At 33.0% G+C, this 14,912-nt stretch overlaps 1 protein-coding gene across 1 annotated transcript in view; it reads right to left on the reverse strand.

Annotated features, from left to right (window-relative positions):
- Positions 1-14,912, reverse strand: part of FSTL5 (follistatin like 5) — a 764,561-nt gene that overhangs the window by 147,812 nt on the left and 601,837 nt on the right. The window contains exon 9 of the mRNA XM_044224773.1: positions 3,708-3,869. Coding sequence (XP_044080708.1) covers positions 3,708-3,869 — 162 coding nt within the window. The remainder of the gene's footprint in view (positions 1-3,707; positions 3,870-14,912) is intronic.

Consider the following 14,912-nt stretch of genomic DNA (forward strand, 5'->3'; position numbering starts at 1 on the left):
GGGCATAATTAACCACCAACTGTGTTGGAAATATGTTGGAAATATACAAGGTACCTTAACATATTTTATATCTTAATTGTCCTAAATAATTCATAATTTTCCGAACAGAATCAGAAACTCATAGATTGATCTTATGGAAATCACTCAATTCAAAACATAAGGGCTAGACACCTATCAGACCCTAAAATTCAGTGTTCGTTGTGCTCATTTGTTTAGGTTTCTTTCTCTCTCTCTCTCTTTTACTTTATTTTCATTCTTTCTTTGTTTCTGTGTGTGTTTGTTTCATATTATCCAATCACAAGAACACCACGCATCATGTGCACAGAGTAATATGACTATTTAAGACAGATAAGTGATGAAATAATCCATAACCCTGTTTGGGGAAAGGACATAGAAAACCAATGGGAAAAAGAGCTAGGGAATGCCAGTGGCTCTCAAGGGATGTGAATGGGATATGGAGAGGCAGTTAGTGTTTGGGGGAGGAATAATGATTCAGATAACTTGAACCTTTTTCCTCACAGTACAGATGGTATTGCTCACCTCCATTCCCTGATCCATTGTTGAGAATCACTACTCCAAAACAGAAGGTTGACCATTTGTTTTTGGGTTGTGGGTGCTTTTCCTGTTTTGTTTTGTTTTGTTTTCCCATTAAAAGCTGGGTAGATATGCTTTGTAGGTCATAAAGTTTCTTTAACGCTACTCACCTCTGTCATAGCAGCATGAAAGCAGCTATGAACAATATTTTAAAACATGAGTGTGGCTGTGTTCTAAAGACAAAAACGAAAACAAAGCCCCCCAAGTGGCTTTATTTACAAAATAGGCTGTTTCCCAGATTTGGCCTGTGGGCCTTAGTTTGCAGACCCCTTAAATACATTATTTTTAAGCCTGTGTCAGCTTCTTGTTTTGCATGATATATAGCTTTCTCCAAAGAAAACACTTTCTCTTAAGAACCGCACACTTAGCAACCTAAATTCTCTAGATTTTTTTAAATATCAAAATCAATTTATTCCTTTTTCAAATGTTCTTTTCTCAATATTGTTGTATGTCCCCCTAACCTACATGCTCCAACTGTCTTCCTCCTTCACTACATAATCTGCCATTGCTAGATGTTTTCTACTCTATTGCCAGAACTAGCAATTTCCTCATCCATTTATCATTCTGACACATACACCTTACCAACTGCCAAAACTAGAAAAAGTGGACGTATCTCTGCACTTAGTGTCTCTGCATCTAGTTTTCTGAGTACATTAAGAGACAACTGCATAAGCAAATTTACAAATTCACAGTTTTCAGTTTGCAGGATGTTCCATGCTTGGTATTCATTTCACTTGACCTTGACAGGTATATGCCTTCCATTTCCTGCTCTGTCTTTATTTCAAATCTTTACTCTGTTTGATGTTTCCCATCCTAATACTACCTTCTCACCCTAAGCAAGTGACCTTGTTTTTAAATCATGAAGTGCATACATGTAATTAACAAGTAAACCTAAATCATTTTCAGTATATATCCTTATTAAATCATCACATTTTATACCTTAAACTTACACAATGCTATCAATTATATTCCAGTCAAAGCTGGGAAAACAAGTAAAGCCAACTTCCTATTTCCCTCTACAGTTTCACATGTATTTACTTCTCAAAAGAAGCTCTCTGTTTCTTTCCAAAGAAAATGTCCTTTCTTTTCTTTATGATCTCTACAGTTATTTAGTCATCGTTCCCCACCTCCATTATCTGCACGTATTTTTTCTCTCTTAGTATTTCTTCACTGGATGTTCTAAGAAGAAAAAAAAAATATCATTTGTCCTAATCCTTTCCATAAAGAGCAACTACCTTTTCTTTTGTCCTCCTTTCAAAATCTGAAGAGATTTTTATACTTTCTTACTTCCTCTCTTCTAAACCAAGGAAAATTGATGACTATGAATAAAGTTTTTCCTAAATGTCAAAAGGTCAAACTAATCACCTGACCCATGAATACATTTCAGTGACTTTCCTCCACCTTTCTGTGCATTTGATATTGTTGAACTCTTTCCCATACTTCGCTTTCTTTTATGTAGGATCACCTTTTTCTCTTGCATTTTGTTGATTTTTAGTCCCCTTGTGTTATTTATCATGATTTGCCTTCTAATTAAACATTTCTGCTTTTCTAGGATTTTACTTCCTCTCATTAACATATCATCCCATCCATTGATGTATTCAGTCCATGCCTAGACTTAGACCTTACCTGTAAATGTTAACTAAGCATTTGTTGAATCAATGGATAATTAAACTATAGTATTTGGTAACATGTAATCATACGGAATGCCACAGGGATTTCACATGCCTATGCACCCAGATTTATCTCTTAGGTTGTGCTCTCCACTCACTTTTCATTTTTCATTCTCTCAAAACTTCAGTAATTTTCTCATTAAAAAAAAATGATAATAGCTACCTTACAAGGGCTCCCACACTTTCACTATTGAATCTGGAGTGTAATCAGCCCCTCATATGTGCCTTTGTGTGTATTCCTAGAAACAAAGATATAATATGCTCATCTAATACTGTTTACTGCTATTAAATGGGCAAGAGATGACAAAGGCAGAAACTAATTAGGACTTTCTTCACTTTAATTACTGTTTATCAGATCAATCCTTTTCTAAGATTATAGACACTAAAGATGTAATCAGTAGATGTAAACATGTAAATTACTTGAATTTACTTCTACTAATATAGAGATTTGTAGAATCTAGGTTTTAAAGGTCACAATTACTTTCATATGTCATTTCTGACTTACAAAAATAAAATAGTTAATATTTCAAAAGGATTTATTTAAAAACATATATCAAAACGTTCACTGTTAAAATGTAATAAGAAGTAAAGTCTATGCTTATACAAATAATGCAAAAACGAAAATATATTCACTTGTAGTATGAATCAAAGGAATTTAAAGCATGCAATAAAGAATATAGTGTCATACAACAGACACTCCAATAAAATGACTCATCATGTTCTACTCTTGATGGTGGAACTAAGATTTATGCATTTTTAAACTTACTGGTATACTCAACATATATGCAACTGCTTTTGCATTATTTAGGTATTTGGCATTACAAAGTTTTTTTGTTTGTTTTCTACTTACCACATATTCATTATTATTATAATCTGTATAATAATTCTGTCTCATATTAGACTATTCAAACTTTAAATATTTATATGTTAAAATTCAATAATAACATTAAATACCTTTCAAACAATGTAAGTGTGAAACATATTTAGTATCACTTTTTTCTTCATTTGCAAGTTATGCTACAAAATATTCACTAAGGGATTCTATACTATTGACACTCTCTAAGATTCATTTTTAAAGTATGATTTAAATATTTAAATGATCCCTTCAAAATGTATTCTATGAAGAAATCCATTTATTCTGTTCAGCATTTCTGCTATAATTCATAGAACAATTACTTAAAAGATACATAATATTTTACTTATTGCTGAAATGATAGCATAACTAATTATTATGACATTATTATTTAAAACACAAAAAAATACTAATGGACTCTATTTCAAATAAAATGTCTTAAGAACAACTATATATTTTTTTTCATATGCATGACATTTGGTTGCCATTAACTAGCTTTTTTTTTTTCAAGTCATGCAAACTCTGTTATAAATTTTAGTATAAAATTTCTGCACAGTCATTTAAGAGGAAAAAGTGTAACTAAAAAGCACCTTGAAGTGTGAGTTGTTTGGACAGCTTCGGTGTTATATCAATTCCATTCTTGAGCCAGCCAAGCTGAGGGTTTGGTATCCCCTCTGCGTGACACCTGAGACTTGCAGTTACCCCAGGTTCTCGAGCCTGACTCTCTGGATACACCCGGATTACTGGAGGGACTAAAGAAGAAATGGGAAAAAAATGAATTAGTAAGCCATATTCTTTGATTTTCTAAAAATTGCAGTATGACATATTGTTAATTATGTATTTTAATGATATGTATTTCCATAATCTTAGTTTCCAAATATCATCATCTGCAAAAATGTACCAGTTACCTTTAACTGTACCAGTAATCTTTAGTACATAAAGGTTACTCTAAGACTGTGCCAGGAAAAATACAAGCTGAGTTGGTAATAAGAGAAGTTTTCAAAATATGATAGAAACACTAAAAAAAAATACAGAAGCCAACTTAAAGGGACTTTTATTTGTCAAATGTGAGAAAACTTGAGCATTAAAATAAGGAACAATTATAAAAAACATAAGGAATTTAAAAAGACTTAAAGAATTCAATTGTAGGGGCACCTGGGTGGCTCAGTGGGTTAAGCCTCTGCCTTCGGCTCAGGTCATGATCTCAGGGTCCTGTGATCGAGCCCTGCATTGGGCTCTCTGCTCATCAGGGAACTTGCTTCCCCTTCTCTCTCTGCCTGCCTCTCTGCCTACTTGTGATCTTTCTCTCTGTCAAATAAATAAATAAAATCTTTAAAAAAAAAAAAGAATTCAATTGTATAAATAAATAAATGAATATAAAAATAAGGAACAATGAAAATCTTTTCCTTACCATAGCATATATAAAGGATCAGGATAACAATTACATTTACAGAAGCATCCAAAAAATAAAATATTTAAAAATAAATTTCACCAAGGAGGTGCAAGACTTTCACACTGAACAAGGCAAAATGAGTTGAAGTATATTTTAAAAAAATAATGAAAAGTCATGAGTTTATGAATTGAAATAATTAATTAGTAGGATAGTAAGAACTGGTAAGAATTGTAAGATGATAATACTCCACAAAATTGATCTATCAATACAATGTAATCCTTATAGAAATTTCAACTGCATTTTTTCTTTTTGCAGAAATGGAAGCGCTAATCCTCAGATTTCCATAGAATCACAAGGGACCCCTGAAATAACCAAAACAACCTTGAAAAATAGTAACACTGGAGGTCTCTTACCTCTCAATTTCCAAATATACTATAAAGTATGTGTATAGTATATATATAGGAATCAAAACAATATGATACTGGCGTAAGGAAAAAACTCAAGTCTATGAAATAGAATTGAGTTGGGAATGCAGGAAAAAAACCTATTAATCTATAATTAATTGATTTTACAATAAATGCCAAGAAATAGTCTTTTTAAGAATTGATGCTGGAACAACATCCATATAGAAAAGAATGAACATGAACTCCTACCTCACAACTTATATAAAATTAACTCAAAATTAGTAAAAAACCTAAATGTAGGAGCTAAAATAATAAAACACTTAGAAGAAAACTTAAAGGTAAATCTTCCTCAACTTGTGTTTTACTATGTTTTCTTAGATATTACTCCAAAACCCAAGCAACAAAAGAAAGATCAATAAATTGAACCTCATTAAAATTAAAATTGGGGGTGCATCAAAGGACACACACTATCATGAAAGTATATATACAACTCACAGATTAAAACAATATTTGCAGATTGTATCTGATAACATAGTAGTATCCAGAATATATACTGAGCTGTTATAACCCAGAAACAAAGGGCAAATCATTCCCTCTCCATAGCAAAGGAAACTGTCAACATAATAGAAAGGGAACCTGCAGAATGGGAGAAACTATTTGTAAACCAGATTATCTGATAGTGGTCAATATCTAAAATATACAACTCATGCACTTTAACAGAAAAAGCAATTTAAAAATGCCCAAAGTACATAAATAAGCATTTTCCAAAGAAACTGCAACCTCAGAAAGGTCTAATACAGGGACCACCTGGCGAAGCTGTTCTCAAATTCCTTAGTTGTCTTATTTCTCTACTTATTACCTCATATTTTCCTGTTACTATCTCATATGATAAAAAAAAAAATGTTTGTTGGTTTAAGCCACTAAGTTTTAGGATAATTTATTGTTTGCTAATATGTATAGTAAGTTTCTTGGTTGAAGTTTTGCCTTATTTAATCTTTATATCCCCTTACATAGTTGAGTGACAAAAGCACTATAGAGCAAGAAGTGTTCCACAGAGTGCGTATTACAGACACATTACACATATATTTTATTCACACTCACACTTTAGCATTTGTTATTTAGAATGACCATGAGAACATATGTACTCTGCATTTTCCTTAGTAAGAATATGACTTGGTAAATAAGGAGAAACATCCTGGTTCTCAGTGCAAGAATTTTCTGCTGAAGCTCTCTTAGCAAAAGACAATAGACAGGAATGTTCATCAGGACCATCCTGCTCTTTGGTTAATTAATATACTTTGAACTGCCTGGTTTCTTTTATTTTTCACCCAACGGAATGCCTGTCAAAGATGCAAAATCAAAAAATCAGACTGAGACTCTCTTTAGGCTCTCAACTTGAGACCCAAGTTAATTTCAGCACTGTTTTTTCCAGCCATCGTATACACAAGTTAGATTGACTAACGAATAAACGTCAGCCTTCTACATCTACTGAAGTTATAAAAGCAATTCAATCCAAGAGACAAGTTGAAGCCACCACTGGACTACAGATACGCAGACCATCCTACTGGCACGTTCGTTCTGGCTATACACTAGAGGTCCTAAACTGGACTCATATCAGCTCTTACATGGAGACAAAGGGAAGGAAGTGGTACTCGGAAATGCCCAGTAATCCTTTCAAACTGAAGCTGGGTCTTTGTTTTGTGAATTGCCTTTAATAGTTTCTGAAACAGAAAAGTAATAAACTTCCAAATTTCCAAGCACTAGATTTTTGCTGTATTCTTTCACCCTCTCCTAAATATAAGTCAGAACAAATGCAGTATGCAGAAACATCCAGAACAATAAGAGGAGTAAAACCAGGCTCTTTAATTTTTTTTTTATCCTTGATGACTACTTAAATGGTGTATTTTGAAATATCAAATATATTTTCAAAAATAGTCCTCATAAAATTTTGGCTCATAGTTTCTTAGTAACATAGAGAACAAATTTAGGCTTTTGGTTTACATCTAAAAGGACAGAGTATTTTTTGTATCATTTTATTATATTGGAGGTTCAAGTTAATAACTTTTTAAAGAGATAGAATAATATATTTCCAGCCAAGCCACATTACCATAAGATCTGGAGTAAAGAGACTTTTTTCAAATACTCAGACCTAATCTCTAATCTCTTAACAACTCAGGAGTTAGGAGATGAGCTTTTTATTTTATTTTATTTTTTTTTTTAAAGATTTTATTTATTTATTTGAGAGAGAGAGAGACAGTGAGAGAGAGCACGAGCGAGGAGAAGGTCAGAGAGCGAAGCAGACTCCCCATGGAGCTGGGAGCCCGATGCGGGACTCGATCCAGGGACTCGAGGATCACGCCCTGAGCCGAAGGCAGTCGTCCAACCAACTGAGCCACCCAGGCGTCCCGGAGATGAGCTTTTTAAAAAGACTTACATAGAGTGCCAAAATGGAAAACTGCTCTCTCAATAAACATTTAATAGAAGAAAATGTATCTTGCCACAAAACTTATAGCTAAAGCAAGGGCCAAGGTTTCTTACAACATTCTTTGGAATAGCAAAACATTGGGATGACCTAAGTATATTGAAATTAGTTTGAAACGAAGCACATCAATCAACTCAATGATAACAATAGATTCTACATAATTTATATTTAAAAATGTAGATATTATATGGGTCACCTATACTGGCACTAATACTTCCTTAAGGACAACTTTTCCAATAAGATATTCAATTTCCCCTTGCGTTCCTAGTTGTTTTCTACTTTATTGACACATTTATTTGCATGTGAACTGAAAGGAAAACAATGAATAATAATTTTGCCACATTGAACTTTTATACCCAAATAGACACTATCATATTTTGAAAAAAATAATAATTCTCATATAATATGCTTCATATATTGGTATCAAGTGATGGTCTGAAAAATATCTCTTAACTTACACAAAATTGAAGGATAAGTGATTGGCATAACAACTATTTAACCTCCGTGACAAGCTACGCATTTAAAAATAGGTTATTTTTCCCGGGATACATATTATGAAATATAAATGAGGATTGATGGCAGCCTGAATTAAAAAGTCAATAATCCTCCAGAGAACATTTCAAGCCATTTGTTACAGTCATTTTTAGTTAGGAGGTGCACTCTATGAACTTGTCTTTCCTTGCTGTTGCATGAATAAAGAAACTGATGAAAAGGATCAAAGCGTTTTCACATTGGATTTAGAATCCAATCTGCGTGTGCTACCATGAAAATATTTAAATAAGGCTCCCAATATCTCAAGGAAAAAGGTAATATTAAACGTAAGTGTCTATGTACTTAAAATTTCCTAAGATATTCAATGTCTCACAAATTTACTCTTGAAGCAGTTTTTTTGATATAATATTATCTAATAAAGTCAAATGATATCATATAAGTAGAGATAATTGCATATTGTTCAATAGCATCCCATAAAATATAACCAAATAAGTTTTTGTCACTTAAAATGGAACAGATATGAAAGGATATAAATATGTGAATTTTATTTATGAATAAAATTTAAGAAACATATAAAATGTGATCTGTTTATTCTGAATTTTAGGATAATATAGAAATATTTATTGAACAACTTCTGTGTGTAGCATATTGTGGTAAATGACTCTCTTTCCATCTCTTACATGCTCTGTTTTATACACTAACATGTTGATTGGATATTGAGCTCAGGTTTTGAAATTAGCCAAATAAACACTGGAAAAATGGATTCTTACCTTAAATTGTATTATACGGTACCAACCATAAAATAAACGTTCCCATACACATAACTACTGGAATTTGTTGGCTTGAAATCCAAATATAAAATCTAAATTAAGTGTTTTAGCCATTATATATAAGGTATATTTGAAGTCCTTAAAAATTATATTTTAAAATGTGAAGGTCAAGTAATTATCAGTGCATTTATAGTAATTTGGAGAGGTATTAATAATTCATCTCAAACGGTTACAACTTTTCAAGGAAACTGAACTGCTTCTTTCCATAAGCCAGGTAAGATAAATATCATATGACTATATTAAACTGATAAAATAAATCTGCATTTAATTTACCTAATAGTTCTTAGAGCATAAAGTATAAATAATAAGATACTGTGTACAGAGGAATAGTTGCTCTAAAAATACATACTTAAGGCTAATACTTTTTAACTAGTTATAGAAATTAAAATAAAATGGGGCTCTGCAGACACTTCTCCAAAGAAGATATACTAACAGACACATGAAAAAATGTTCATCATCATTAGTTATCAGGGAGATTCACATCAAAACCACATTGAGATATCACCTTACACCAGTTAGAATGGCCAAAATCAACAAGACAGTAAACAGCAAGTGTTGGAGAGGATGTAGAGAAAGTGGAACCCTATTATACTGTTGGTGGGAATGCAAGTTGGTGCAGCCATTTTGGAAAACTGTGGAGATTCCTTAAGAAATTAAAAATAGAGCTTTCCTATGACCCTTCAATTGCCCTACTGGGTATTTTCCCCAAAGATACTGATGTAGTGAAAATAAGGGCCATCTGTACCCCAGTGTCCATAGCAGCAATGGCCACAGTGGCCAAATTGTGGAAAGAACCAAGATACTCTTCAACAGACGAATGGATAAAGAAGATATGGTCCCTATGTACAATGGAATATTATGCCTCCAACAGAAAGGATGAATACCCAACTTTTGTATCAACATGGACAGGACTGGAGTTGATTATGCTGAATGAAATAAGTCAAGCAGAGAGAGTCAAGTATCATATGGTTTCACTTATTTGTAGAGCTTAAGGAATAACACAGAGGACACTGGGAGATGGAAAGAAGTGAGTCGGGAGAAATTGGAGGGGTACACAATCCATGAGAAACTGTGGACTCTGAGAAACAAACTGAGGGTTTTGGCGGGGAGGAGGATGTGGGGGCTGGGTGAGCCTAATGGTGGGTATTATGGAGGACCTGTATTGCATGGACCACTGGGTGTGGTGCATAAGCAATGAATTCTGGAACACTGAAAAGAAATAAAATAAAATAAAATGAAATAAAAAATGGGGTTCTGATAGTAAATATTAAGTTTAGAATCAAAAAAGCAGTTCAGCTAAAGAAAATACAATATAACTAGTCTATTTTTCTAGGTCTTTCTTCCTGGAAACTTTGGGGTCTTTATGGAATCAGTTGTGAAGATTTATCAGCTCAAAACCATGAAGTATTGAATAATATTAATACATATAAAACTTGATACTAAGGTTGGTGGATATATTTCTTAAAGGTCTATAATAACTTCATTGTATTAAAAATAAGTGTTTTCTCAATAGTAGAAATTATCTAATACAACCTAATCATCTTTCTAATCTAGTATTAGAAACGATTTTATGAAAAAATAGCTATCTATAATACTAAGCCCTGATTTTTCATTCTTTCACTTTCATTCTGTGATCTTTCTTTAGAAATTGCTGCAGTGTTCCAGAATGTATAAAAACAGCATAACCTGCGTAGTTTGGAAACCTGATTTTTGAATCAGGAAGCAGAGATCACTGACCCAATACAGTGACTGTAATCTAACTGAAAACAAAAATGAATTTAAGGTGAATTGTCAGGTCACTGGTATGTAAACAACTAAACATTGGGTATTTTTTTTTTTCTCAACACTATTATCTTGTATTCTTTTGAAGGATTCTATCACTGCTCTTCCACAAATTATTCACACAGCTGCAACTGTTAGAGGAGGTTCTAAGAAAGCTTGAGGGTAAGAATATAAATGTCTCTGAAGTAGTGCTGACTCACAGCGGCATCTGGATTGTTCTGTTTGTATTATGACTTCCTTTGTCATTAAAGCAACTTTCCTATGAAAAATTACAGACAGAGTTTAATAAATATTTTAAACACTACTGAGCTTGTCCAATGCCTTTTGTCTCTGACATTATTAAAGCCATCAATTTCTCTTTAACTTTGTCCCAAAGCAGTCTTTTTATATTCATGACTTTCACACTGCCTCTTGTCAATATTACAAAACTCTCTGATCACATTATAGCAGCCTTCATAAAAATGTAGAAGAAGCAACGAATGGTGGAGGCAAAATATAAATTAACAAGAATATACTTATGCTCATAAACTTTTGTGATTTTTCTACTGGGTCTTCCTATATATCCTACAATATTTTAACAGATCACAACTTTTTTTTTTTTTAATTTTATTTATTTATTTGACAGATAGAGATCACAAGTAGGCAGAGAGGTAGGCAGAGAGAGAGAGGAGGAAGCAGGCTCCCTGCTGAGCAGAGAGCCCAATGCGGGGCTCGATCCCAGAACCCTGAGATCATGACCTAAGCCAAAGGCAGAGGCTTAACCGACTGAGCCACACAGGTGCCCCCAGATCGCAACTTTTTAAGCTATTTTGAAAGGGACAGCAGTCTATCCTAGTGTAATGAACTTAGATCTATTCTACCAATCCTTAAAGTTAGTGTCCCTTTTAATCCTTAATTTTTAAAAAGTGTCAAAGGCCATGATTTATAGAAATGCTCTCTGAAATAAAATCTAGCCAAAGCATTCAAGGTAATAATATAGAATGTTGTTTTTCTAAATCTATGAAAAAAGAACTAATGAAATAAATAATTTAATGTCTGGCACATGATGGTTACTGTTTTTTTTTTTCCTTAGATGTTACATTTAATATATATTTAATTTAAAGAAATTTTCAGAAGATATCAAATTAATTATTTGAGGCAGGGAATGTTCAGTAAATACATTATAGTAACCTCTCCACATACACACCTGAAAATCTGAATGTATTTTTAGCACTCTATGCTCTAAGGGATAAAATATCTAATTTCTCTAGGTCTCAGATTCCCCATTTATAAAGTTTGAAACCCTTCCTAGAATTAAATTGATTAAAAGAAACAATGAATGGCAAGTGGAAATATTAGGTGTTGTAGCTCACACACTTTAATTTCCAGAAATCATATTTTTGCTATTACATGCAGAATGACTGAGACCTAATAGGAGAAATGACAAAAGTATGTACTTTCACTAGTCAATACCAATTGATTAGTAGAAATGGACTTTTTAGAGATCCAAGTTGGAAGTGGCCTAAACCCATATATGGGTTCAATGGGATAGACTAGCTGTAATTGGTAAGCCATAGCTGCCAGGTCTAGAGAAAGGGAAATGGAAGCAAGACACATTTTGCAAACTTGCTTTAAGATGTAAATATAGGGGCATTTTGGTGGCTCAGTGGGTTAAGCCTCTGCCTTCAGCTCAGGTCCTGATCTCAGGGTCCTGGGATTGAGCCCCGCTTCGGGCTTTCTGCTCAGCAGGAATCTGCTTTCCTCTCTCTCTCTCTCTGTCTCTGCCTACTTGTGGTCTCTCTCTCTCTCAAATGAATAAATAAAATCGTTTAAAAATGGATGTAAATATAAGCCCTATCTAAATATAATGTATAACTAGATTTATTCAAAGCTGCCACTAAAAGAATTCTAGACAGGTCAAGTCAATCTTTTAAACTCTTCAATCACATTTGTAGCTCATTGGACATTTAATATACACATACCCTTTAAAAAGGCAGTTTTTGTGACTGGAGAGTAAGGAAAACGATTGCATTAGTTAAAACTTAAAAAGATACAGAAAAATATGTCTTTGTGATATTAAAATGTGTAGCAAAAAGCATAACTTTCCTTAAAGCTATAAGTCTAGCTAGACTTATATTTTTCCACCATTTGTATAAGAAATAGAAGAACTTTCAAAACATGTAAGACCATAGAATATAAAGCACTTTGTATCAGGCAGGATTACTATACTCAAGAGGTAGATCTGAGGTCACAACTTGGAACGGAATGATTTGGGGGAGACTTACTCCAACTCTTGTAGTGCCTGTTCCTTCATTTGAAAAATAAATGTTATAATGAAATAATGTGATGGTATTTTAAAATAGAAAATGCCTTGCAGATAGAAATGGAGAGAAATGAATTTATGATAATATTGTTGAGGCAAATGGTGAAAATCTCTTCAATAGAGTAGATGATGATAATTACAAATATTTAGTATTTTTTCTCACGTTTTTTTTTTTTTTATTGCAACTACTTTATGTAAAAGGCAAAAAAAAAAAAATCTGTAAGTTTAAAAGGTTAAATTCACCTAAGTTATAACAGTGCTAACACACTGGGGATTATAAATATAATTTCCTAATTTCAGAATGAGCTTTTTGATAGGAATTATAAATTCAATCTACCATAATTAGAGATAGTCATGTAATTCTAAACCACAATATTAATTTACTAAAAATGTACAGATAGTTCATCTGAAAAAGGCAGTCTTGAATAAAACAGCAGCAAGCTTTATTTTGTTGTTGTTTGTTAGTTTTTATTTAAATTCAAATTAGTTAACATATAGTGTATTACTAATTTGGGGGTAGAATTTAGTGATTCATCCAGTTGGCTATAACACCCAGTGCTCATCCCAACAATTCCCAACAAGCTCATCCTCTCTTAATGCCATCACCCAATTACCTCCAACCCGCCACCCACCTCCCTTCCACAGCCCTCAGTTTGTTTCCTAGAGTTAAGGGTCTCTTATGGCTTGTCTCCCTCTCTGTTTTTATCCTATTTTATTTCTACTTCCTTTTCCCTATGTTCATCAGTTGTTTCTTAAATTCCACATATGAGTGAAAGCATATGGTATTTGTCTTTCTCCGACGTACTTCACTTAGCATTATACCCTCTAGTACCATCCATGTAACTGCAAATGGCAGTAAGCTCTGTTTTAAGCAAACATTATTTTACCTGTATTTTACTCAACAACTGTCAAAAAAAATCTTTGTTACAAAACTGCAAACAAAACTGTAGCCTTAAAAGCTATGCAAAAATCACATTAAGTGCAATCCTTATTAAACAAAGAGAAAATATATGACTATGTCTTATTAAAACAATTGCTTAAATTTTTCATTTTTAAATTGACTAGGATTTTAAGTTTTTTTTTTTTTTCATTTGTAAAAAAGAAAGCCTTTCATGACATACATAAAAACTTGCCGGGCGCCTGGGTGGCTCAGTGGGTTAAGCCACTGCCTTCGCCTCAGGTCATGATCTCAGGGTCCTGGGATCGAGTCCCGCATCCGGCTCTCTGCTCAGCGGGGAGCCTGCTTCCTCCTCTCTCTCTCTGCCTGCCTCTCTGCCTACTTGTGATCTGTCTCTGTCAAATAAATAAATAAAATCTTTAAAAAAAAAAAAAACTTGCTAACTCCTGCAGAGGAGGACTATGCTATTTTAGACTTAATGCATTTGATAATTTTTAGAATATCCCCTTACTTAATAGGCGGTGACAAGGCTTTTTTCTCTCTGGTCAAAACCTAATAATTTCATCTTATACAGGATCTCTTAGCAGAATCTGTCCCTGTTTCATCTGATAAATCCATGAACCACATGAAGCCAGACCGATCAGTGTTTGAGGCCCATGTTCAGCATGTAAAGCACCTGTAGTTAGAAACTTCTTAAGCTTTCTCAGTCTTGTTTTTGTCAGTCATAAAATTAGCATATTAGAAATAATTGCCTCAAGGATTTTTGAAAGAGAAAGAGATCATGTATGTAGAAAAGCCATTTAAAATGTTGCAAAATAGAAATTACTCATTCATGTTGGCTCTAATTTGTTTCTCTTTAATTTCTTTTGTTATTGATATCTTAATATACTGTGTATTTATTATTAAAAACACATTATACAGTGGAGGCATATAAAATATTAATTGCCTTTCTCACCACAGACTTTTGAAATGACCAGTTTTAATCTTTCAGTGTACTTTAAGTTTCACCTCTATCTTTATGCAACATACATGCACATATGTATTTCTCAAATACGAACTTCTCTATATCTTACTTCGGATGTTTTTCATTTTAGACATCTTAGACATATTTGAGGACAATATATGTAAATAAATTTATTGTTTTAATAGATTAATAATTTTTGCCATAAGGGTATATGATAATTTATTCATCAATTTTGATAATGATTCAGG

This window comes from Neovison vison, chromosome 11 (genome assembly GCF_020171115.1).
Source record: "Neovison vison isolate M4711 chromosome 11, ASM_NN_V1, whole genome shotgun sequence".
In the NCBI taxonomy this organism is placed as follows: Eukaryota; Metazoa; Chordata; class Mammalia; order Carnivora; family Mustelidae; genus Neogale; species Neogale vison.